This window comes from Miniopterus schreibersii (genome assembly GCF_964146895.1).
Source record: "Miniopterus schreibersii genome assembly, chromosome: 2".
Taxonomy (NCBI): domain Eukaryota; kingdom Metazoa; phylum Chordata; class Mammalia; order Chiroptera; family Miniopteridae; genus Miniopterus; species Miniopterus schreibersii.
The window spans coordinates 164857794-164883934 of record NC_138102.1 but is presented as its reverse complement, the minus strand read 5'-3'; the positions used below and the strand labels follow the sequence as shown (position 1 = coordinate 164883934).

General features: G+C 40.3%; 1 protein-coding gene across 6 annotated transcripts in view; it reads right to left on the bottom strand.

The window, feature by feature from the left end:
• Positions 1-26141, bottom strand: part of DUSP16 (dual specificity phosphatase 16) — a 147272-nt gene that overhangs the window by 18568 nt on the left and 102563 nt on the right. For 5 of the 6 annotated variants that reach the window (XM_081131053.1, XM_081131054.1, XM_081131051.1 and 2 more), the window contains 3 exons: positions 18351-18942; positions 17255-17393; positions 1339-1502 (listed from right to left, as the gene is read on the bottom strand). In XM_081131053.1, the coding sequence (XP_080987179.1) occupies positions 1339-1502; positions 17255-17393; positions 18351-18578 (531 nt within the window). In that variant the 5' untranslated portion in view covers positions 18579-18942. The remainder of the gene's footprint in view (positions 1-1338; positions 1503-17254; positions 17394-18350; positions 18943-26141) is intronic. The other variant, XM_081131056.1, reaches the window with a different exon arrangement.

Below are 26141 nucleotides of genomic sequence, written 5' to 3'. Positions count from 1 at the left end.
ACTGGGGTGCTTGTGGACAGGATCCCTAACTAGGAATTTTCTGTTAGTTTATTTTCCGATCTGAAGATTAAATAAAGCATCTCCAGCTCTGCCCTAGGGAGGTATGTGACTTTAGGAAATTAATTTTGCTTTCCGTGACATAGTTTGCTTATCTCTAAGAGAATTAATAAGCATCACATGCTCAAAAGCATTGTGACCTCACCAGAAAGGCTTAGTACAAGCAGAAGCTATTAAATTTCAAGCAGGCAGATCTCACAGTAAGAGCTGACAGATTAGCAACAGTGGCAAGGTAAAATTTTAAAGAGGCAGGAGTTTTGAGAACAAAAAATGAAATCAACAATGGAATGCCACATTGCTGCCCAAGACAGAGTATTTTTCCCCCCTGGAAAGCCTAGCTTTCCCCATGCTAAAGGAAGCCAACCTGGACGCTTCTTTTACAGTTGGCTGGATTCTTTCAGTTCCTCAAGGAGACGTTAAGGTTCTGCCTTCATATAGGAAAGCAGCACTTGTAAACAGCTAACATCTGAATGAATATCTTTGATTGCTTTTTCAATTAACGGTGATGTAACTTAGAGGTTTTAGAGAAAAATCATTTACCTGGGCACCTGGAGCACTGTTTTCTACCACTACTGGTTAAGAAGATATAAGCTGTGGAGACCAATTTTCTACTACTGTTATGTTTGTACCATTGCATACAACAGCCTCAACTTGGGCTCCTCTGTTGGGCATGCCTTGTTCAGTACAGCCCACATCCTTTCCAGCAAGAATCCATGCATGCAGTTCCCTCTTCTTTCTCAGCCAAACTACTCCAATGGGCCTCAGACAGTGCGGCCTGCAGTGCACACTCTTGTCCCTATCCTCGCCATCTATCTACCACCTCTCTTGCTCCTCCAGCCAGCGATCACCACAGTGTCCTTCCTCAATCCAAGCCCACCCCAAGCCCCTTTCTAGTATGCTGCAGTAAACAAGTACATTTCTGAATGTGACGTTAGGAAGTACTAGCCTTTCCCAGTGTGCCCAACTATTAAAATAGAAAAACGAATACACTGAGAAAATAAAGCTAAATTTGTGAAAAATCTTGTCCTATTTCAGGTCTCTTGGACCTATGAGGAACAAACAAATATGACAACAGTTTGCATTTCCTATGGCAATCATTTACATCAAACAAAGCAGCACTCCAAAAGATGATGTAAGTGCTTGCCGCCGGGAGTCACCCTGAGAAGGGTGTACTTCCTTTCTGGAAGCCAGGTGTGTCTGAAACGACAGCGAATGGGAAACCGCTGTTTCTCCAGCTGCTAACAATAAACCCTGCAATGAGGACATTTTCAAAGCACCCACCTTGTTGAGGACATCTCGCTGGCAGCCAAGGTAAAGATTGGGAAGAATTCGGGTTGGCCCAGTGTTGGCAACCGGTAAGCAAGGCTGAGAAATGCAGGTAGGAACTAGAGTGGATTTTCCTTCACAGAGGCCAGGGAAACAACGGGAGAACTCAGCAAACCCACCTAAGGATAAACAGTATAAAATTATGCCATGCACAAAGACAGAAATCAGCCTCTGCAAACTACTCAAACAAAACTGTTTAAAAAGAAAAATCAAATGCTGCACAACTGAAACTAATGCAAAATAATACTGAATGTAAACTGTAATTTAAAAATAAAAAAGGAGAAAGTATTAGGAAAAAGATATTTTTATCTTGTCATTTCTGATTTCAAATCTTATGTTTTATAATTTTCATAATATATAAGTATAGCAGTACATGTAATTTATAAATAAGTAATTTTTTAAAAAATATGTCTTTATTGATTTCAGAGAGAGGAAGGGAGAGGAAGAGAGAATGTCACTGATTGGCTGCCTCCTGCACGCCTCCTACTGGGGGTCAAGCCTGCAACCCTGGCATGTGCCCTGAGTGGGAATCGAATTGCAAATGCCTGGATCATAGGTCGATGCTCAACCACTGAGCCACACTAGCCGGGCAGTAAATTTAAAAAAAGAAAAAGAAAAATCAAATCCCATCTACACAGGTGGAAACACTCGCACCTATTCCTCTGCATGGCTAACTGTTAGGTCTGACACACCATCCAGCGCCAAGTCTTGGCTTTTGGGGCAACAGCAGGAATATGCAAGCCTCAAAGGCACTGAAGATGACTTAGCTTCCTCACTCTCTCCACTTCCACATATCCCGCAGCATTTTCTCCCCACTTCCCACTCTCCACGTGGATGCTTTTTGTGCAGTGTAAAGAGGACTTAAGGTAAGTAGCAAATAACCAAGGCAAGACAATTACTCACAGGAACAAAATGTGAACTGGGGCCAGATGACATTTCTTCAAAATAAAATTGATCAAGTTAAAAATTATTTCTGGAAGTAAGTTTAAATCTTCCTACTGTACAGGTTTTTTATTGCAAAGGTATCAGACACATCCTCAGCTCTATTCTTACAAATACTGTCTATGTCAAATCCTTGGGATTCCCTGGGCACTTAGTCAAGGTTTTCATAGTTACCACTGATTCCTGGGGTCTCCTGTTCATTTTGCTGAGCACTATAAAGAAGTGCTGACAGACCCTAACTGGCTAGGACACAGGGCGGCCTTGTGGCACTATGCCTGGACTCAGATGAATTCATTTTTTTCCTAGTCCTGTTCTTATAATTAATTATCTGCTCTGTGACCTTCATTAAGCCACAATCTTGCCAATTCCTAATGAAGAGAAATCTGTCCAGCCATAGGCGGCACCCTCACCTCCTCTGGGAAAAGAAAGAATGTATAAGATCTTCGCTGGGTTTTCCAATCTAATGATTCCTTGCTATCCAAAGCCAAATCAAGGAACCAAATAGATTCCGATAAATTTTCAGGTAAATTTCTTGCTATCCAAACCCTCAATACTAAGTTCAGACTCAGGAACTGAAGATATCTGGATCATAGAGAAGGCTTGCATATTTTAATACTATTTAATTAAAAACAATCAACATGTTAAGTCTTATTAGAAGACAGGGCAGCCTCACTTTTACCTCTTCAATCAAGCCTTAAACAAGATCTTAAATTCTCATTAAATATTTATAAGATTCATAAACCCGTCTCCTTCAGTTACATTCTTAGTGTTTAGTCCGCTTCTAGAAGGCATACAAAATATGCTCTCAAAACTCAGAAGTCCAGGGAGAGGGAGAGAGCGCCACCCCTCATTATATCCTATACTATGTTCAACTCAAGAATAATCTGCTAGACTCCTGTGTCTATCGTCTGTGTTAGGTATAGGTTCCACAGCACAGCAAGGTAGGATGGCAGGAGTCAGTGACAACGAGGCCACCTGGAAAATGTGAAAGTGTGCATTCCTAGCCTCCCACCTGACTGAGTGTCTGGACTGTTTTGCTCCTAGCAGTTTGCTTACCAGTTGTTAAGGCAACCTGACGCAAAGAGTAAAGGGCTCCGTTATACAAATCCCAGATTCCTTTGTGTGACAGACGAGGCCCTCAGGATCTGTACCTGTACAGTTTCATGGTTTCATTTCTTACCATTTCCAACCATGACCTCCAGCTACACAAAACTCATTCTTCCACACTTTCATACTCTTCTTTCATCCAAGAGTACCACGGCCACCACCCCACCCCATGCAGGTACACACAGCATACAAACCGCACGTACAAGCCTCAAAAAACCATATATACGATCGTGAAGCAGAGAAAGTAAGACCAGCAGGCTCTTATACCCAAGTTCATATCCTGGCTTCACCCCTTTCTTGTTGCCTGACTTGGGCAAGTGATTGAAGCCCTCTGGCTATTAGCCTCCTCAACTGTAAACAGGGATGATGACCATACCTATCTCATAGAGTGTTGAAAACATTAAATTAGTTAACACATTTAAGGACGTAGTGCTTGGCACATAGTAAGCACCCTACAGGTATCAGTGATGATTATTTCAATATAATAATAATCATACATTTAAGGACCAAGCCTCATCCGCAAGGCCTTCCTCCAACCTTTATGTACAGCTAGTTGTTTAGCTTCACCTTGTTAGGATTCACCAGAGACACAAGGTGGAGAAAAAAAAAGCAGTGCTTCTAAGGTTACATTTCCCAAAGTGTGCTCCAGAGCACTAGTGTCCTGCAGGAAGTCGACAAACGAGATATTGGTCCAAAAAGTAAGAAAAATACAGCATATCACATGTCCCTGGGAGTGTCACAGCACACATTAGCATATTAAAGGCTGCAAAAAGTATCTCCAAAGAAACTAGTTTAATTTCATTGAACTCAAATAGTTTCCCAAACTTATTTGGTCATGGAATTCTCCCAGTCATTCCCCCTCCTAAAATGAATAAAAAACTAATGGAACTCATACTTAAGGAAACACCATACTAGGGCCATTGCAATTACTGAAATAGAGTCAACTAGAATTCCTATACCTGCAAGTATAACCCACAGACAATCTCAAAAAAAAGGGACAGCCAACACTGGCATAGATGAGTGTCACTGTTTAGGATTTATAATTTTGTTTCCCTATTACTGTTTTGTTCCTTTTCAGCCTAATTGCATAATATAGTTATTTAACGTGAGGTTCCCCACCCCCAAAGTAGTTCTTGTAACAAATGTTAAAGAGTCTCATCATTCTTTGCTTACCTTACAGCTCCCCAGCAAAATAACTGACGGCACTATTTAGATTATAATTTAACAGTGAGTTTAAATTTTAACTTCTTTTAACTTCTGTGGGTCTGGTATTTCTCTAAAAAAGTTTTCTTTCTTTCTCTTTCATTCTCTCTTTCTCTCTTTCTCTCTCTCTTTCTTTCTTTCTTAAATTCTGGCTCCAAACAGTTCATGGGATGGTCTCTCTCATTTAAATCCAGCAAGACAATATTCCAATAAATGGTCTCAGAGAAAAGAAAAACCAGACAATCCAAGGAAACTTGGCCTGAATTCCATTTTAAATGTATAAGAAATCATACTTATAAGTAATGTAGGTTACCAAAGAATTATCGGACATTTACTATGTGACAAGCATTGCTCTAAGCATCTTACAAGTATTTATTCAGTCTTTACAAGAGGTAGGTGCTGTAGTTATTCCCATTTTACAGATTTAAAAAAGAGTTCCAGAAAGACAGAGGACGCTAACTGGCAGAGCTAGGACACGAGCCTCAGCAGTCTGGCTCAAGACTGTACCCTCAATTGCTGTGCTATATAGCAATACTAAATATTACGAATCACTCTCTCTAGGATGTGAGACAGCCTTGCTGACACACACAGAGTCCTCCCCTCACATGCCAGGCCCTACCAAGTCTCAATACCAGGCTAAAAATGACATGGGCCTCTCCCAAACTGATGGAAGAGCCTTGCTTCCCCAAAGCCGTATGGTTCCAAAGCTCCAATGACAGAGGAAAAGGGGAAGGAGGTCTGACATGACCAGAGACACATGAACTAGCTGAAACATAAACAGAGTCACTGGTTGATTCAAGATCACCGTTTGCAAGCTGGTAGTAAAGCTGAAGCTCTGTATCGATGGCTTCGGGCCACCCTCAGGAAAACTTTCAGAGAGGATGCAATTCTGCAACAGTCATAACCTGAGAGTCAGCCAGCTGCGGCTGTCCCAGGCCCAGCTCCACCATTAATTAATCAGTACAGTGATCCTAAGTTACTGTAACTTCAGTGGGCCTCAAACGTGAGTGTGGCTCTAGAAAATTCTAAGAGAACAATAAATGAAAGAAACCCGTATTCAGCCCCTAAACAAAACCCCAAAGGCAAACAAAACAGCAATAACACACTGTTAAACACATTATAAAACAAAAAAGAAACCTTATTTTTTTACAAATCTTTTCAACTAATCTCCAGCATAAACTGGCACAGCCTTAAAATATTTAACAGATTCCGCTGAAACCAGAGCATTCACTTAGTGTTCAGTCCGTCTTGAAATGTCCCCAACCACAGCTCCCAGTCACTTGCAGAAAACTCGACCTCAGCCAAAGGGCACATTTCCCCTGATCTTTATCTAGGACAATGTTCCACTCTGCTGACATCCTCCTTCATTGACAGCTTTTTCCATTCACTGACCTTTCATTCATTGTTGTACTCTAGTGACCCCAGTTTCGTTTCATTAATTAACAACAGATGAGACACTGCCTGATTTCCTCAAACCCTTGAAAAACTATCTGTGGCCTCATCAGCAACTCAGTTTTGAAATATGTCTAAAATGTTCCTTTTCCTCTTACCAACTAAATCTAAGAAGGAGAGTCCAATTCGTTTATGTGAACTTTTTGTTACAAATGGCTGACACAATAAACAGTCACCTTATCCACGCCTGTCATAGCTCTGGGCTGTCCCACACACGCCACATTGGTTACACTACAGGAAGACATGACATCAGCTCAGTACCCTCCTTTGTGTACTGTGAAAAGCAGTACCGAAACACTGATAAGCTTCTTGAAAAAGTTTAAAAATATTATTTTAAAGTCATTCAAGGACTTGCTTCGCCATCCAATCTTGCCAAGTTTCTCCTATCCCTAGATTTTACGCTGCTTATCTGGGAATGTAGAAAATAAAAAGTCACATGACCCACACATGCTCCCCTAAGAGAGACCTGAACCTGGGAACGGCTGAAGCTGCTACTGCCCATTACGCTAGAAGTAACTGCTCATAAGAGGAAGAAAGACACAAACGCAGACACCCAGGCCTGAGGAGAAATGGGGATAGGGCCTGTCAGACAGAAACATGCACACACATTTGGCCTCTACAGATTTTGGGTGGACAGGCAGACAAACTGCAATGTTAAAATCCATACTTCTGTTTGTTAGTCTTCCACAAATCCAACCAGTAGCATGCAAGTTTATAAATAAAAACATATATTACTTTGGACAGAGAAAGCATTTCATATAGCTTTAAGGCATTCATAATTTATATATCACTTTATTCTAATTCAGCCAAGAAAAACTCCTTCCTTTAAGTGTGCCTACTTTACAATTCCAATCATAAACACCATTTTCTGTAAAAGCCAATGTGAACACCATTTAATTTTCAGAGGGAAAAAAAAATCTGCCAAGTAAAATAAAATACATATCACAACTCTACTAAACAATTCCTTAGTCACTCTCTTATCTTTCCTCTGACCCTTACAGCAATCATTATAAATCACAATGTTTCTTCTTAAAATGAAAAAATATTTGCATAATAAACAAAAGTAGCACTTTACTACAGCTTAGTGGCATTAAAAATTTAAGTCCCAAATTCTAAAAATGGACCTCTATCCTTTTAGTTAAACTAAAGATAAAAGTTAATTCTATTGCTTTAGAGATGGTTCCCTGCAGGGAGAAACAGGTATCAGCTGCCCAAAGTGGGAAGGAAAAATTAGAGGAAACTTCCTCCCATTTTCTGAATGGGCTCCACAACGCTATACAAAAATAGTATTTATGCAAAGCTCTATGTTATGAAAGACATTTTTTTAAAGTCACACGCAAATTTCTGTATATTAAATAATGTTCACATAATTTATATAGTTTCATAACTTTTAAATATAGCTCTCATGTAGTTTAATCATTTATAAAATAAGGATTCCTTTTTTGTGACATAAATATAACCCATTCATTTACTGATTCTAGAATGTATGGAGGATTTAAGTGGAGTATACCTGCACCTGCAGAGAAAAGTATAGTTCTCTCCATACTGAAAATAAAAATCTACTGCTTTGCTACTGCACAAAGGAGACAACCCTAATATTAAAAATTGAAACGCTGAAACGTACATCTCACAATAAGGTGTTTCAATTGCTATTAAGAGCAATTATTTTCTGCTTTTGTCTGAAGTGACTGATTCAGGCAACTTTGTTCTCTAGCTACTTAAAAACAGACTAAAGCATGTGGTTACAATTCTTCCAGGGTCCGCAGACTGTAGACATGGAGAGTTGAAACTAGTTAAATAAAATGAAAACAAAAATAAAGGCAACATAATTTTGTACCCCCAAAGAAAGCAAACAAAAATATATAACTAATATTCCAATGCACATAGGTTGGTCTGGGTAAGCCAAGCCACACAGGTTTGATGAATCATTTCTAGAAAGGCAGAGATCATGGCATGTTTTTCTCAGTAACTTTGGCAGCACTCCTTCCTTCCTGAGAAGGAAGGATTTAGAAGGCCTCAGCATGGGAGGAGAAGGTTATGAAGATCACACTTACTCATTTTCACCTGAAAATCAAAGATTTCCAAGTCTGTATTTTTGGGTTTCATGTCCCAAATTCCAATCTAACATTTTCAACCCCCTTTGGTCATTTTCACTCCAAGACTTATTGACGCTTTTAAAATAAATACAAAGCCACATCTCCCTCTCTTTCATTCTGCATCCCTTTCACGTCAGCGCCATACTCCCAGTCTCTTCTACCTGTCCCTTCCTTTGCATTTTCGGGCAACCACCCTAGTCCTTGGCCTTTGTATCTCATTATTAGATAAATGCAGTAATAGCTTTCTCTGACCCACTTGTCCTTTTTCCAACCTGTTTCCACTCTGCTGCCAGATTAAGAATCCTAAAATAAAGTTTTGATGTAGTATCTGCTCCCAACTAGAATAAAGTCCAAAATTCTTGGTCAGATATTCAAGACCGACCCTTCACAATCTATTCTGAATTTACTGTCCAACCTAATTTTCCCTTGCCTTTGGCATTCAGTCCTTCCAATTCATTTATGTTTCCTTCCAAAGCATAGGCAAGCACAAGTCACACCTATTCTACAGCAGTATATTCCATTTCTCTTACTTTGACCAATAAAATACATTTTTCAGTAAAACCTTCTGAATACCTCCATAAACTCACCAATGAAACAAGTTTCACGATATAATCTTTCCTTACTATGAGAGTTGCTCTAAGATAGTTTCAATTCTATTCTGTTGCATTTTTTAAAAATCTCCCGACCAGTGAGCGTATCTAGATATGGCCTTGCCAACTTAGAACTTCCATAAAATGTACAGCATCACCCGGCAGTGAGTATTTACCACTGACCTGGTACTGTGAATTACCTTTGAGTGTGTGCTGTGACCTCTTATTTCTCCAGCTATAATACACTGGAATTCCTTGTGGATAAGAATCATGGGCTCACACTCCTTTGTTTGTAATCACCTCAGCATTTAGCACAGTGCTTGGCACATAATTAGAATTCAATAAGTGTTTATTGAATCCTTCCTTGTTACAATGAATAGCTGTTGATAGATATAAGTCTTGTATATTTTTGGTGTTCCAAAGGATTTCCTGATTCCATTCAAAGCCGAAAGCTATGTGGGCAAGGGTGGGGGCCCAGAATCTGCTTCCTATTCCTAGACCACAATGCCCGAGGAGACGCTCAGAGTGAGAGAGGTGAGATGGCGCGGGGCAAGAAAAACATTTTTCTGCATACACATCCTCGGTGCACTTTCCATGAGAGGTGAAGAGAGAAAATGTTTCTCTGATGCCCCTACGTCTAAAGTCCAGTTAACACCTCCATGGCTCAGGGAATCAGGGGCACATCCTTGAAGAAGCTAGCAGACCCATTACAGTCACCTAAGATGAGGAGGAAGGGGCTGCTGGATCTGTCCACAGCGGCCATCGAGAGCACAGGGAAATGAGACTGTCAATCAGGAGAGAGTGCTGAGTCAAGAGGAAAAAGGAGTATGAGTCTGGTCTCTGGAAAATGACTCTTATGAATCAAATCTGACTAACTTGTAAGCTGCCCTTGAATCACCGTACAACTCATTTCTCAAGCCTGTCTACGGGAAGCTCAAGGCTTTCTAATCTACCCATAGTGGGCTCTCCCATAAGACCACTTTCATGTACTCCACTTGATCAACAGTTCTCTGTTTTGGCCAGCTGCACACTTCCCTGGTGACTTCATAGAGCATCGAGGGAGTTGACTGTACCTGTCCACATGGTCTCCACACCTAAGTTCAAAGAGACATTTAATGGTACCTACTGTGAGCTGGACAGTGCTAGGTGAAGGGGACTTTGGTGACCAAAACAGAGGCCCTTTCTGGAATGACAGTTTAGTGGGATTCATGTTAAACAAATAATTAGATGGACAATTAACTAATTATGCTAGGTGGCAAAAGGAGTGTATATAACAGTGGAAACCAACTTTGCCTGGTAGCTAGGGAAGACTTGACCACCTCAGTGAACTCACCTCAATGAACCCAGCAGGAGACACCACGGTGAGTGGGGGAGAGGCCCAGAGAGATTGATGCTGCAGGCTTTGAGCCACTGAGATAGGCCTACAGAGCTAGAACAAACACACACAAACTGAGGGCTTAAAGCATCATTAGATGAAGAAGTTAGGCAGGAGCCAGCTGCTGCAGGGCCTTGGGAGTCAGTTAAGGATTTTAGAATTTATACTAGAAGCACTGATGCATTTTAAACTGGAGAGTGATATAACCAGGATTACATTAAAAATATAAATAAACCTTGGCTGGTGTGGCTCAGTTGGTTGAGCGTTGTCCTGTGCACCAAGAGGTCGCTGGTTTGATTCCCAGTCAGGGCACATGCCCAGGTGTGGGCTCGAGGCCCCGTAGGGGGTGGGCAGGAGGCAGCTGATCATTGTTTCTCTTTCTCCCCCTCTCCCTTCCTTTCTCTCCAAAAATCAGTAAAAACATATTAAATATATACATATAAATATAACTGGCCACAGTGTGATTAATGGATTGAAAGGTGGCAAGACAGAGGAAATGAGAAGACTAGTTAAAAGGCTCTTGGAGCAATCTGCAGGAGGGGTGATGTTAGCTTGACTTAGTTGGTACCCGAAGAAGAGAAGTCAGAAGAAAGATGTGGCCATTGAGAGGTGACAGACCTTGAAGCCAAATCGCCAACGGCTAATGCCCACCACAACAAAAGTACAAATCCATTCTTCTGGTTTAAAGGGCTTGCATAATTTTATTTCATTTCCTCTCAATTCCCATTTCTCCCCTTCACACAAAAAAATCTACTCTAGTACTTCAATCAATTTTTAATCATGTTTCTCCTCTCGGTTAGAATGCCAAGGACCCTGCCCACCCAAATCTTACTCTTCTCTTTTGAGTTCCGATTAAAATTTCACTGCCGTAATCGAGTCTTCCCTGACTTCCACAGACTACGCCAGGTCCGGGTAATCCTTTATCACTACATCCCACAGGTCAGCACATGATCACATGCTTCTCTGTTTCATCCACTTAGGCCTGTTTCCCCAAATTAACTGCTAGGTGCTCAAGGGCAGGGGCAAGCCTTCTGCTTTTCTGGCATCCCTCCCACCCCCCTGAGCCCAGCCCTGGGCCCAACTACAAGAGTGCCCATCGAACACTGAGAGGCTGACTGACGGAAAACATCTGAACCTGGCGTTTCTCCAGAGCACACAGATGACACGACTGGAGCAAAGGAAGACTGATGTCACCACTGTCATCGAGGTAGCTTTTGTTTGCCTTGTGCAAAATATCAGGATGAGGAACTGGGGAACTATCTTTAGTCTGGTCTGTAGTCCATTTTTTAAAAAGACACAGCCTCAGGCATTATGTCAGCCTAGTAGCGGGGAAATGACATAAACTGGCTTACCACACACTGGCAGGTAGCAATTGGAGAAAAGATGATCCAATTTGGATAACCTCATGCAAACGGAAGCTCAGAGCAGAGCCAGCAAATACACCACGGCAACCAGTAGGAAAACAGCACCTGTTTTTAGTCTGTTTTCAGTGGGTCTCAGTCACTGTGGCTCTTTAAACATGAGAACTGCCAATTTCTGAGTAACTTTAGTACTTTTACTGAAATCCATTAATATTACCCTCTTTTACCAACAGGATTTGAAATGGAACGATTGAAGATTTCCCTTCTGCAGGTGCAGGGACAGAAGAAATGCCACACCAGACAACAGAACTGATGGTAACAATAGCACGTACAGCAAAATCTATAACCAGAACGGTCAAGCTTTACAGTATTTCCATTAGGAAGAATAGTAATTGATTCCATTAAGCCAAAGCTAGAACTGCTGACTGAATCCAGATCCCCGTTAAATTAAAAGTGTGTAAAGAGTCAGATACGTTTTTATTCACTCCTAGCTCTAACTACCCTAGCAAATCTAACTCAAAACAAAATGTGTTTTTGGCCTTTAACCACAGCAACCATTAATCTAAGACCATAGCTATGCTCAGAGACTAAATTTTATAAAAGCCCTTCGCACTGTACCTAACACTGTACCTAATAGTAAGTGCTTAATAAATGGTATCTTCTGTTCCTCTATACTGCAGAACAGAGTACGCAGGCTTTTATTTGATGATCCCCTCTGGCTAAAATAACTCAATGCTTTAAAAATTTCTACATACAGTATATTTTTATATGTTGCTCATTCCATAAAATGTGAAGCAAGACTATGACTGAAATCCAGAAGCTGAGAGAGCCACCACAGAAAGAGCCTTTCAGGACAAGCCTGGTCTGAAATGGGCACCCTTGATCCCCAGTCCGGCTCCTGATGGCATTCCAGAGACCCTGAATTGCTGTGGATATGGGCCCTGGGCACACAGTGAGGACAGCAGGGCTGGGGAGAGTAACTCAAGAGCTCTGTTATTTTCCTCATTTGTAAATGAAAGGGCTGAAGTCTGTGATTCATTTATGGCTTTTTGCTGTAGGGTTATCCTGTGCCTCATCACAGGGCAGAAATGCATGCTGTAGAATTTTAAAAAAAAAACTGTTGTGGGTCCCTTCTGCTTTTACTCAGAGTTATAATAGTAAGGAAAGAGAAAAAAAGAAATAATAGAATAGCATTTTTCATTTGTAGGTTGGTCTTTATTTTTACTAAATTAAACCCATTTATTCTCTTTTTTCTGTTAGCAAATTCAGTTGGGTTTTTTTTTTCCTCTCTTCTTTTTTTTTTTTTTGGTTAATCCTCGCCTGAGGATATTCGTTCCCTTGCTTCTTAGAGAGCATGGAAGGGAAGTTGAGAGAGAAACATCGATGTGAGAGAGACACATCAATCAGTTGCCTCCTGCACACGACCCAACTGGGGCTGGGAATCGAACCTGCAACCCAGGTACATGCCCTTGACTAGAATCAAAACCCTGATACCCTCAGTCTGCAGGCCAATGCTCTAACCACTGAGCCAAACTGGCCAGGGCTTTTCTTCTATTTTTATTTGAAATCTGGCACCCTTAGAAGTATAACAGACAAAGGCAAGTAGAATAAAGTGACAGATAAAAAGTAAAGGCAAAGAAGCAAAATTATTTTTTTAAAGAGAACTAGTTTTCTGAAAGTTAACAAGACCAAAAAAGTTATCAATAAGTCAATGATGGGAGCTATTTTGTTTTCTAACTCATAATAATAGTTTCTTTTTAAAAAAAGACTACTGATATAGAGATTTCACGTGCATTATCTAACAGGATCCTCACAATAGGATCCTCAGTTCTAAAGTCATTTTTGTGAAACAAATGTTTATGTCATACCCATTCTGTCATTCTAGGGCTTAGAATTTTTAAGTCTCGTTTTTAAAGATGGTTGTGAGAGGATGTATGCCTTTAACTGTGCTTATTCAATAACTGACTTCGAAATTTTTAAAAAGTGGAAACATGGGAGACTTACGGCTAAATAGAATCAATTTACATGTAAGTAGATATATAAATTCTTAGACCATTCTCAATTCAGTGGATTCAAGAACTTGTATTCTCCTATGAGTGGAGCTAGGCTTCAGAGCTGTTAGCTCTTATCAAAGTTCAGTATTTAAGGATCACCAAAATTAGCACTGTTTAATTGCAAGAGTACTTTAATTAAATCTTTAAATCATGTTTAAATCTACTTTCACAGATGGAAACACTTTCATATTAGATGCTTGCTCTATCTGAACAAATACACTTTGGAAACTGTTTATTTCAATACAATCTCAAATTTTGTTCCACTTTCAGATTAGTTCCATTACCGTTTAATAGAGTCATTTATGTTCTAAACTAATAAAATGAATCATGAATATAAATGATATAAACCTACATGCAAACTAATTTATATATCAAATATTTATTAAAAACTTAAGAAGTGCCCTGGCCAGGAAGCTCAGATGTTAGAGAGCCATCCTGATGTGCCAAGGTTTGGGGTTCAATCTCCGGTTAGGGCACATACAAGAATCAAACAATGAATGCATAAGTAAATGGTGTAAAAATCTATGTTTCTCCCGTGCTCGCTCGCTTTCAAATCAATAAAAAAATAAAAATTTAAGTGCTAGGCCCTGTAGGGAACACAAGATGAACAAGACATTGTCCTCAATTGAAAGAGAATCCAGTGGGGAGTTAAGCTAACAAATGAAAAAGATAAATGACAACATAAAGTTAAATAAGATTTTAAGATAATGAAAGACTTATGACAGGATAGTATATGACTATCAAATCAATCATTTTGTTTAGAATATTGACTGGGCTCAGAAAAAGGGGAAGTTGTTCAGGCAGGGGTCAAGGTCCTGGCTGAGGGGGACCACAGGTGTGGCCAATATACTAAGAGTTCATTACAGAACCAGGTTCTAATTTTCAGGACTAGGCTTGGGAATCCAGTCTCCTGATAATCAACTGTGAAAGGCTAATCCCATCCCCAGTGAGCTGGTCCATATTACTGAATTAAGCCCACTGCATTCCAGTTCAACTTCCCCTAATCCAATTGCCCCACTCTTCAGTAAGCCTTCATTTTTTGTGCCCATGTAACTATGTCCTATAGGTAAGTTTGGGTCTCCTGATGTTTGAGGGAAAGGGCTCATTATGATGCTTCTATCAGTTTCTTGGGGAGGTCCTCTTGTTTGCCTTCTCCAAAGTCATTTTTTCTAGGTAAAGAAATCCCAGGAATGGGAATGGACATCAGGCCACAATTCTTCACTTCCATACATACTGACCACAAAACCCATCTCACAAACCGGAAACTCTCTTCTTGAGTAATCTCAGAGTAGCTGAAAGTTCTAAACTGATGGAAAAATTACTCCAAGAAACCACTTTGTCTTTCTCTTACCACACCCACGAGGTTGACAAGCATCTCTAACTGCTGAAAACAACAGCGGTATTTTGTGGTGAAAATTGTCTCTAATATCCCTTTTAATATCCTGTAGCACCTGTGAGAAGCTAGTGTGTTTTTCCACAATTACTCCCCCAACCCCCACCAAACATTTGTGGATACATCCCTCTTTCTCATATCCCTGGAACGTCCTCTGACCTGCTGAACCTTGGCAAAAACCAGAACCAAGTAGCGATGGCCATACCTTCCCACATTCTCTTCCACTTACCCCACTTTCTGTCTGCTCTGTGGAACAATTGGTCTGAACCTTTCGAATGTTTGGGGAGCCTTTTAACCATCAAGAACCCTCTCTTAGGTATCATTAGAGATATGGCTGCTCAGAAACTCTCAAACAAGGCAGTTCAGTCCTTAAAGTCACCTCCCAAGCTAAAAGAAATACAGGACTGTAGAGTGTGATGATACCATGCTCTCAATATATTCAGTGTGGCTCTTGGTGCTGCCTCAAAGGGCTTGCATTTAGGCCTAGGAAACATTTCCTGTATGAAGTGGAGATGTCGGGAGTTCTGACTCAGCGTGTTATTCCATATGTCCCCTAGGGTTGATCTAGCTGATCAGAATGAGTGCTTTTTCTCCTTGCCCAATAAATGCCACTCCCAAAGCTACATATGACTGATAAGAACCTTCCCAGGTAATAAAGGTGTGCTCTTTGGTAAAGGGGAAAACAGGTATATAGGTGACTAAAACACCTAAACTATAAATTCAACATGAGCTCATTCCTCCATGGGAGTGTCTGCTTGGCTAAGGGTCAAGCCAGAGCACCACCACACAAAAGGAAAACTGTCTCAAAGAAGGGGGGGGGACGACAGAGATAATCACTTTGCCATGAAGTACATCTTGGTGTACCGTCTTTGGGAAAAACTCTGGTCACAATAACAGGATTCCAAAGCAAAGTCCTTCACAGTGGCTACAAGAAACATGAAATGAGTTCTCAAACTCACCAACCTGGTTTGGTGGAATTCTACTAAAAGTCATCCTATTTAACATAGTAATACCCCCCCAGTAAAAGAATGCACCTATCAACAAGAGCCCAAACCTAATACTGTAATTCTCAGTCACAAAATTCTGAAAACTACATTCTAAGGAAAACTGTCTTTACTTAAAGGAACTAACAGAGAGATGAGACAGAATCACAGCATAAACAAAAGGTGTGGCAATAGATGATCTGAAAGAGACAAGAAACTACCTTTGTTCTTTGGGAACTGAAGCAAAGGCTGATGAGAGAGAACTGGAGAAACAGAAATCTTATCTAGACCTGCACAGAGTTTAACAGTGTTCACATACCAACAACTGATTACTCTTACTCTCCTATAACTGAAATGTTTATACTTCTAACAACAAATTGCCATTAACATCAAGTTCACTTTACCCTCCTTGCGACAAAAGACTAAAGGTGTGAAAATGATGGTATCAACACTTTGTTTTTCTTAGATCACATTTTTAAAAGAGCGCTTGCCTATCACTGTGGCAGAATTTGCCAGACACAGCAACTTTGTGTTAAAGGTTACTGTGCATTGTCAAACTGTATCACCAGTTCTGCCAGCCAGTGTGAGTGAAAGGGCTTTATCAGGGAAGCAAAAGATGAACATTCTGCTTTGGAATTCTACGAGACAGAACTCCCACACCACCTTCCTTTAGGGCAGATATGAAATATTTAGTCTTCCCATGCACTTTATAAAGTCATCTGGAGGTTTAGCATTTGCAAGAGACTTCCTTTCAGTTGTAAAAACAAAGCAAATAAGTAAGTTTTAAAATATTCCCCTTAATTATCAGAAGAAATAGTCTACAAACATTCTCTCCCTTCCTCATTGTTCACAATGCTCAAGAATTGTGATCTGATTGCTGGAGTCTGCTTTAACTATAAATGTTTAATAAGAATACTGGCATGGTTCTTGTTACAGGGGGTTGCAACTAATACCAGAGCAGGAGCTGAGATGTAGAGCACCTGGTGTTCTTAGATCACAGGTGAATGGAAAAATCCCCAGACAGAAGCAGCTGGCTTTGAGCTATCTACGCAGGCACAAAGATCTATCCATGTGGCATTTCAAGTTAATAAATACCAAGTGAAGAGGCATTTGAACTAAGTCAAAAATTCATTGGCCATTGTGGAAGTATGACAGTATTCGAATCCATCAGAATAGTTACAGCCATAAAACCAATCACTGCACACAATTACCTCTAAGTTGTGACGATCTGCTGTACTTTGAGCTCAGTGACAGACTGCCTACTATCAGAGCTCAACGAGGTTCCAAGTCCTTTCATTTCTACCACAGGCCTTACCTGCAAGCAGGTGAACGGAGCTGAAGCTCTTCTCCAGTTTACCCAGAAGTACAGTGAGAAAACAGTCTGAAGACAGAGAGTCAACATCCTGGGAGCTCTGATCGTAAACTACAACCTTCTGACTGCAATCAATGTCGACCTAAAATACAAATGTGAAGCTGTTAGGAAGGAAGGTGAGAAAAACAATCCCATAAACTACTGATGCTGAAGCAAATAGTGCTTTCTGTTTCCAATTAATAATTTGAATAAAAATGAGATACAGTCAACTTACTGGATAAACCTAGCATACATATGGCTTAAATGCTTGGAAAAAAAAATCAACTTTTAAAAGTTGACTTGATACTGTTTCTGTGTAGATGTGCTCAAAACTACTTGGTTTTAAATCCTTAACACTACAAAAGGGTAAAGCATAACAATCCTTGAAATAAACAAAAAAATTTTAAAAAATGTTTTCTATACAACAACAAAGAAATCAGTTGTTTAATAAAATTAAAACATGAACTCATTTTTATTCCTGAAGAAATCACCTTATCTATCACAAAGATGACATTTTGTATCCTAGGAATAATTCCCTGAAAATAATATCCATAAGTCTTGACCGATGTTACTTTACCTTCCCGCAAATCAAAAGCACTTTCTAATATAATTTTTTCTAGTGTACTTTCAAGGCAATTGAAAAGGATGATTTCCTTTCAGTAAATTTGCAGATAATACAAAATAATGTATTAACATATTATCAATACATATACTATTATATATTAATACACAATTATCAAAGTAATTATCAATAATATAATTATTAACCGTAACTTTGTATTAGTGTTTAAATTAATAAAACAATTTTAGCAAGCCATTAATGGAAAAACAGCACCTGACCAAATTAAAACAAGCTAACCTCTCTGTATAGTTTAGAAATATTCTTAAATGTGACAATATGGCTAACAAATTCTTTTGAGGTATCATAAGGTACCAAAGTTTAAAAAGCAACCAAACTTATTCAAATTATTTTCTCCCCTTATAAAAGGAGGCTTCATTTAAAATTATTCCCCACTCAAGCGTGTCCATTTATTGTAAAAAGGGGAAAAAGAGCATTTACCTTATGTTTCGCTGAATGCTGGATGAGTTCTGTAATCAACACTTTGTCCTGTTGCAACCTTCGCTTCATAAGCTTGGAGCAGTTGATATTAATGGCTTCCAAAATGTGGGATGTATTATATTCCACAAATGGCCGGCTATCAATTAGCAGCACTTTTTCTGTTCCACTTTCCAGCAGAGCCACCAACCTCTCAGTAACAATCTGAGTCCCAATCATCTCATGGGCCATGACAACAGTAAGTCTTCTTTTCCCACCTCCTCCTTTAATTTGCCACGATGATGTAACGGTGTGCTCAACGGCTCAGCCACTCCATTGTACTAACACGTATGAGGTCAGGCTGGTGGTGACTGGCAAAAGGAGAGTTAAACCCATTTTCAGCAAGAGTCCTCCAAGTGAATGTCTCTTTCTCTTTCCCGTTGATGTGCTCTTGCAAGGGACTCCTTCCACAAAGCAGCCCCTTACATTTGATTCATAAAGAGATGACTGAAATAACCATCCCACAACAAAAGATGCTTTGGGGCAGCCGGTGCATTACATCATTCTTTACCTTTGCTCCCTCGCTCCAACAGCCTGACACACTGGACTGAAAAGCCTACACGAAGAGAGAGAGACAGACAGAAAACAAAACAAGGGGTCAAAAAGGGAAAGAGCATCGGATCAGAGAGAGTGTATGATTCACAATATTTACTCCATTAATCTAATTTGGTACTTGATGCACTGTTTCATTTGAACAAACAAAGGACAATTGGGTATGGCTTCAGAAAAGCATACTAATGATCATTCAGTTTCACCTCAACATATAAAAATGCAGAGAAGACAAAACAAGACATATTCTTGAGTTATAATCCCTGGGGGCCTGGAACTAAATGAGTGACAGCATGACACTGTAAGAGCTATATAAAGCTGCCTGAAGTATTATTATTCCAAATGGGTATTCTCCATTTTCCTTGCTTATTTCTTTAAAAATAACACAAAGAACAATAGCCAAAAGCCAGGGAGCGATCCCCTATTTTCAGAACAACAAAAAAACCCTTTTCTGGTGGCTTGAGAATTACTGTAATAGTATGAGCGTGCGCGCATTTAAGCACACACACACAAACACACCAAGGCGCAAATAGCACACACCCCTTTAAATTGCCCTCAGGGAGGAGAGGAGAGGCAGCAAAAACAGGAGGTTCTATAAATTTCAGCTGCCTTTTAAGGAAGAGGGATGAAAATGGCTGATATCCTTGCCATCCCAACTGCTGAGCTAACTGTGATGTACCCAGGGCCTGTGATGTACCCAGCTCCATCCAAGACAGTCTCAGCTATAACCCCGGCCAGTCCCCCCAAACCTCCTCTACTTTGGAGTTCCCTGACCCTTCACAGACTCACCCCTCACTTTCCTGTGCCTCATTCTTGAGAGAATCCCTGACTCCTACCTTAGAATATCTCACACCTTAGCCTGGGACTCCAGGACAGCAACCTACACATACAGAGCCCTTCATACTAGACCCAGTGCTTCTCTGCTCTTGCCAAACTCCTATAATCCACCATTTCCTAATTAACACTAGTTGGAGTTTTGTGTCCATAGCTTGGACCTCACCCCCAACCTTCAATATTCTCAGATTCCTATCTCCCCTGGTCCATCTCTGCTTATATGAAATTCTCTACTCCATGAAACCAGATGTCTATGGGCATTCAACTTCTAGGGATAAACCACTTGAAGGCAGAGGTTTTGTAATGCCTTTCTTACCTCCACAGTGTTTTACACTTAAGATAATTTGCACTGTTGTAGGTAAAATCCTCCTTGCTCCAAAAACAGTTTAAGATAGTGAATGAATATCTGATTACCTGATTTCAGATCAGGATGGAAGAGCCCTCAAAGATCACTGGGTCCCACTTCCTAATTTTAAACTTACAAATTAGAAGCTGAGGCATGGAGAAGAGGTAGCAGAACACAGAGAGAAGTGGCCTTGCTATTTACATGTTACATAACTCTGGACAAATCATGTAATCTCTCCGAACCACAGTTTCCTCAGCTAGAACATGTGGATGTAATATTGGCCTTGTCTCCTCACAAAGTCTGTTTTGAGGGCAAAATTATCTAAGTTCTCTAAAAGTGAGTTAGTGAAAAAGCAACTGCACATCATACAGAGAAAGGAGGGGAAATGGTGAACAGAGCTGACCTGCATCTGGAATCTAGAAGAGACCACTAGGCAGATAAAACCAGAAGCAATTCCATCTTCCCACAGTCCAGCTTCAACCAAGCTGTATACTTCATACAGAGCCAGACACACAGAAGGCATCTGAGACATCATCTCACCCACCCCCACATTTTACACATCAGCTCCACAGACTACATTGTTTGTCCATTTCTTGTCTTCATTATATTAAGGTACTTATTTTTAGTATAGCTTAATGGCAATGAGGTACAAAAGTCATCTGTATTTTCAAATGAAGAAACTAGAGTGGAGAATTTGTCCTAGCCAATCAACTAATGCATTTGCAAAGTACCTGCCAAGGATATAGCACTGAATCAAGTCCTGACTGCTCAGCGACTCAGTTCACAGCGATGTAAGGTCCTGTACTCAGATAGTCTGATTCCCAAACCAGGGCTCCTACTACTGGGTTACCCTGTTTTCCCTAAGTACCCGTCCCATAATGAAACTGAACTGAGAAAGAATGACGCGACTTGTCCATGAGGATGCCCGGGTGGCACAGAAAATGGAAATCCGAGAACAAGAGCAAGGCGACTCCAACAATGGCACTGAGTCTCCGAGTCTGATTGGCTCCTCGAAATGATAAAATCCAGTTGGGACAAAGCAGTTATCTGGGTTAGCAGATCGAAGGACAAAAGGAGGGAGATGACAGCAAACATGCAAAAGCTGAATTAGAAAGTTCTAGTCTTTGCTTCTCTTCAGCCAAATCTCATAAGCCCAAATCACTGAAACCAAAGATAGGCTACCGCAAACAGTTTTACTGGGCAGAAAATGGTCATTCTTACCCAGAGAATCAGAGCCAGTAGTTCCAGATACAAAAACACCCTTTCCTGACCAAGCAACAGTCTGATCATAGTGTCCCTAATATGAGAAAGTGAAGCAAAGAAGTGGAAGTGCAATGAGGATCCTTGCCAGCTGGAGCCCACCTCTTATGCCTTTATGCCCAACATCTAATTTTTCCCAAATCGATTATGTGAGAGGCATGTTAGCTGTCATCTTCCTTCAAAAGAAAACTACATAATCCTTTTCTATACATACAATAAAGCTTTCTATTTCTCTAAAATAAAAAAGTCAATAAACTAGTATTTATCATACTGAAGACCAGTAGCCTTAACCAAGGCCACTAAACAAATATTTGCAAAGTATCTCATAAATAAAGGTTCCAAAAGACTTTATTTACAAAGGTTTAGAGATAGGCTGAGGCAACATTTTAGTATAACAAAATGACTATACAAATCAGGGAACAAAATGGGCAAATCCCCTAAAACAATGCCAATTTGGGTACAACTTACATTCCAGCAAACAATTTATGTTTCATATTTTATAACATTTAATATTAACATGAGTTGCATAAGAACCTCCCCCTTTAATATATAATTGTTAAAGTTTTTCTGTGTCACTTATTTTATGTTTTAGATTTCACTTGGTGACATATAGAAATGTATCCTTGATTTTATAATGGAAATCAGTAGTTTTATTTATTGAAATTCATTCTGCCTCCTACTTTGCAGAAATATCAGTGAAATAAAGTACACTACTGAATTAGTTATGTCAGAGAATCACAAGTCAGGACTATTTTAATGATAAGGTAAACTTGTGGAAGGAACAATATAAAGTCCAAAAGTATAAAAACCAATATTTGCTATTAATTAGCTAAGAGGAAAAATGTTTTATTTTGATTTTCTTCAATACTTGCACCTTTAAAGCTGGTGCCAACCAGAAAATTTTAAAAAGACTAAGGTTCTTTTAAATGATTCTATTAAGTCTCTCTCTAGTCTTCGCAGATGGGGCATCAGTCTTTTCAACTTACCAGACCCAGTCCTGGCTTCTAGGTCAGGCATACTGACACTAGGTATACTACACACACACACACACACACACGTGTGAGCACCTTTCTCACATACTGTTTCCCCATCAGGTTATTTTCTGTCAACAGCCGGGAGTTCTTCTTCACCAGGCACTGCTGCCCTAATATACCCACCCCAAGTTCCACATAAGGCCCACAGCAGGGAGGGTCAGGGTAAAGCTCCATGAACATGCCCACTGGTCTGAAAAGTGGGACCTGTGAGAAGGCAAGGGTTACTCCTCCCAGAGGCACATTTCCATTTTAAGCACTTCCTTTTACAAAGAAATTCTCAGGAGAAGGAAAAGGATCCTATGGTTATGGGGTGCTTAAAAGGCCTGTTCAGTGAGGAGAGCAACTGAGCCTTATTTGGTTGGGCTCAAGCTCAAGTTCAAATTCTCAGAAAATTTATGGGAAGGATATAATCAGGTGAGAAGTTTACTTTTATTAAACTACACGCTAGTCTTAAATTTTTTTCCCTTCAATAAAACTGAAGAAATAGGCAACAAGATACACCAAACAGCTTTTCAGCAGAGCCTTAAGCATAGACTTCCAATAACAGAAAAACTGAACAAATCACAAGGGGACAAAGCAGGCTACAATGTCTGGAAGCAAGAACAGCCTGCACGTTGACTGTCTTCGTTCTACATCGACTAAAGCAACTCTGCCTCATAGGCTGAGGGTTAACCCTGGCAGAAATTCTGAGGTCTGATATTTGGTAAAATATATTCAAATTTTAAAAAACTCCACCATATTCACCAAAGCCAAGAAGGCTATATGAGCTTCATATGCTTTTCAGGTGCTTATTAATGTCTTGACTGTATTTTCTTACCCCCAAATAGAGGGCACATATTCTGACAAGTGGTGGCAACAATGGGACAGACTGCTTTGAAGCACAACTGCTATATAGCACTAGACATGGCAACAACACCTGTTAGCTCAGTAATATCCAGCCACCTCGCACTAACCCAACAGCACTGTTGAAAGAACCACTCCTATCAGAGGCTCAGGCTGTTTATGTACATCTCAAGAATCCACAGATAAAGGCTGGAAGAGCTGCCATCCAGCAAAGACTAAATATAATGCCTTTGCCGCAGACACAGGCCAGCCCAGGCAGAGGCCAGGTCTGAGAGAAGTGAGAGCACCGCACTCTTGGAACTGGCTCAGGTGGAGCCCCCATCTTTCCTTCTTAGCAATGCCTCCTATTTATGCTCACCTATTTGACCGGCTTCTCCTTCCCTAATCCACCTGAGCTCTCCTCTTCCTTCTACGAGACCATGTATCTATCCTAGACACAGCTCTTACCCTCCATGGCTCCCTCATGTACCCCTCTCCATTTAATGCTTCCTCCTGGCATCCTGCCTGAGAACTAAGGATTCTCCCCCACTAGAACAGGGGCCTGGAGATGAGGTGGTCCTGAGGGAGTGTGAATGGAAGGATCCCTGGATGGAGTCACTGGGCAAGAGAAAATGTGGCCAGGGGATTGGTTTAATCTAAGAGTTGAGGAGTAAATGTTTTGGATGGATATTTACAATAAAGATGGGTTTGAGGCCGAAGAGGAGAGATTCAGAACAAACCAAACAGAGGTCAGAAGGGGGCTAATTTGTGCATCTTGGTTTTCTTGAGCACCTGCCAGGCCTACTGTAACTCACTCAGCCAACTAACAAACAGTTATTGGGCGCCTAAGAAAGGCCAGTCACTGCTGTGGGGAATGCAGCAAAAACGAACTGCGCAAAAATTCCTGTCCTCTTGGAGTTCCTAATTTAGTGATGGGAGACACATAACAAACAGCAACAACAAAAGCAAAGCGTTGTGTGACAGATGGTGCTAAGTGCTATGGAAGAAGGGGAGCTGGGGTGGGTGGTTAAAATGTTAAATAGAGTAGTCAGAGAAAGCTTTACTCTAATGGTTAAGTCAAAAGCATGAGAGAGGTGAGAGAGTGAGCTATGTGGATACCTGGGAGACTCCAGCTCTCCATCTGTGTCAAAGGCTTGAGGCCAGTGAAGATACTGGCCACTATATTGGCCAAGGTAATGTCGAATTGGGCAAATGCCAATAAAAGATGTGGCAGGTGTTTAGTTTTTCTTCAGAACTATGGTTTTATCTTTAAAGCACCTCTAGATACTTGAACTTTTAAAATATATATACAGCCCTAGCCGATTCTGCTCCGTGGTTAGAACATCAGCCCACAGGCTAAAGTGTCCCAGGTTTGATTCCAGCCAAGGGGCACGTGCCTTGGTTGCAGGCTCGATCCCCAGCCCCGGTGGTAGGGGCACATACGGGAGGCAACTAATCAGTGTATCTCTCACATCAATGTCTCTCTCTCTCTCTCTCCCTTCCATTCTCTCTGAAAAGCAATGGAAAAAAATATCCTTGGGTGATGATTAAAAAAATAATAAAATAAATATATATACAAGAAAGTTTAGTACAATTTCTTCCATAAAACTCACAAGGAGAAACTCATTCCTATATCAGTGCATTATTTGCCAAAGAAATGAAAAGAAATACTATAATAAAAAAGATTAATGTTAATACAATTATTCCAACTCCACGAACATTTTGTACCTAATAAAGAGACTCTTGGTTTTATAGCATAGAATATAGTAAAATATCAAGGACATGTTAAACAAGAAAGTAATTCCTATAAAAGAAGCAGTTTAGAGAATCAATCCATTAAAATAAAGAAAAATGCTTTCAAGGAGCTCTCCCTGTCAGAAGGTGTATTAAATACCACAGGACTTTATAAGTTAGAGTACTGTATTTGAGGGGTTGGTAACACTAATGTAAGTTTATAATCTTAATCGATGCACCACCTTCAGCCCAACCCACCCCCAAAACAACAAAATCCCACAGCATGAAGGGTAAAGTACACTTTCCTGACAAAGAGCTAAATTACTAAAGATATTATGACCACAGTAAACACCTGAACATTTTAGAACACAGTCTAATGGGAGAGGGGTTCCAATTTAATTTTTCCAAAGATCAGAAGGCTCTAGGAACAAGCAAGAAAAACAATCAAAAATCATCAACACCAAACCTCCACCACCTCCCTGGAGCCCAAGTTTATGACAGTAATATTCTAGGACACCAAACTACATTCTCCTGAAGATAATATAAAAATGGCTTACAAGAATATTTTCAAAGTGACTCACAAGAATCTGTCTCACCTTTCAGGTTTAACACATGTGAAAAATATTAGAAAAGGCCTACATGGGCAACAGAAGGGGACTGGCTAAGGAACTTACAAATTATGGAAAATCCTGCAGCACAGCATCATGAAACATTTTAAACGGATGGTGTAAAAGCGTAATTTTTTTTTTTAAATATCTTTATTGATTTCAGAGAGAGGAAAGGAGAGGGAGGGGGAGAGAAAGAGAGAGAGAGAGATAGAAACATCAATGATGAGAGTCATTGATCGGCTGCCTCCTGCACGCCCCCGACTGGGGATCGAGCCCGTAACCTGGGCATGTGCCCCGACTGGGAATTGAACCCTGATCGCCTGGATCCTAGGTCGACGCTCAACTGCTGAGCCACGCTTGGCTGGGATAAAAGTATAATTTTTAACACTGAAAGATGGTCATGATATGTTAAGAGAATAAAATCAAGTTACAGAAAAGGAGGTAAAGTAGGACCTCAAAACACCCAGATACAAATACTTAATAGCTCTGCTTGGGTAATTAAAGGTAATAATATATTCTTTTCCGTAATCATGGAAAGTGGGGGGAAAAAATTAGAAAAAGGGCATGA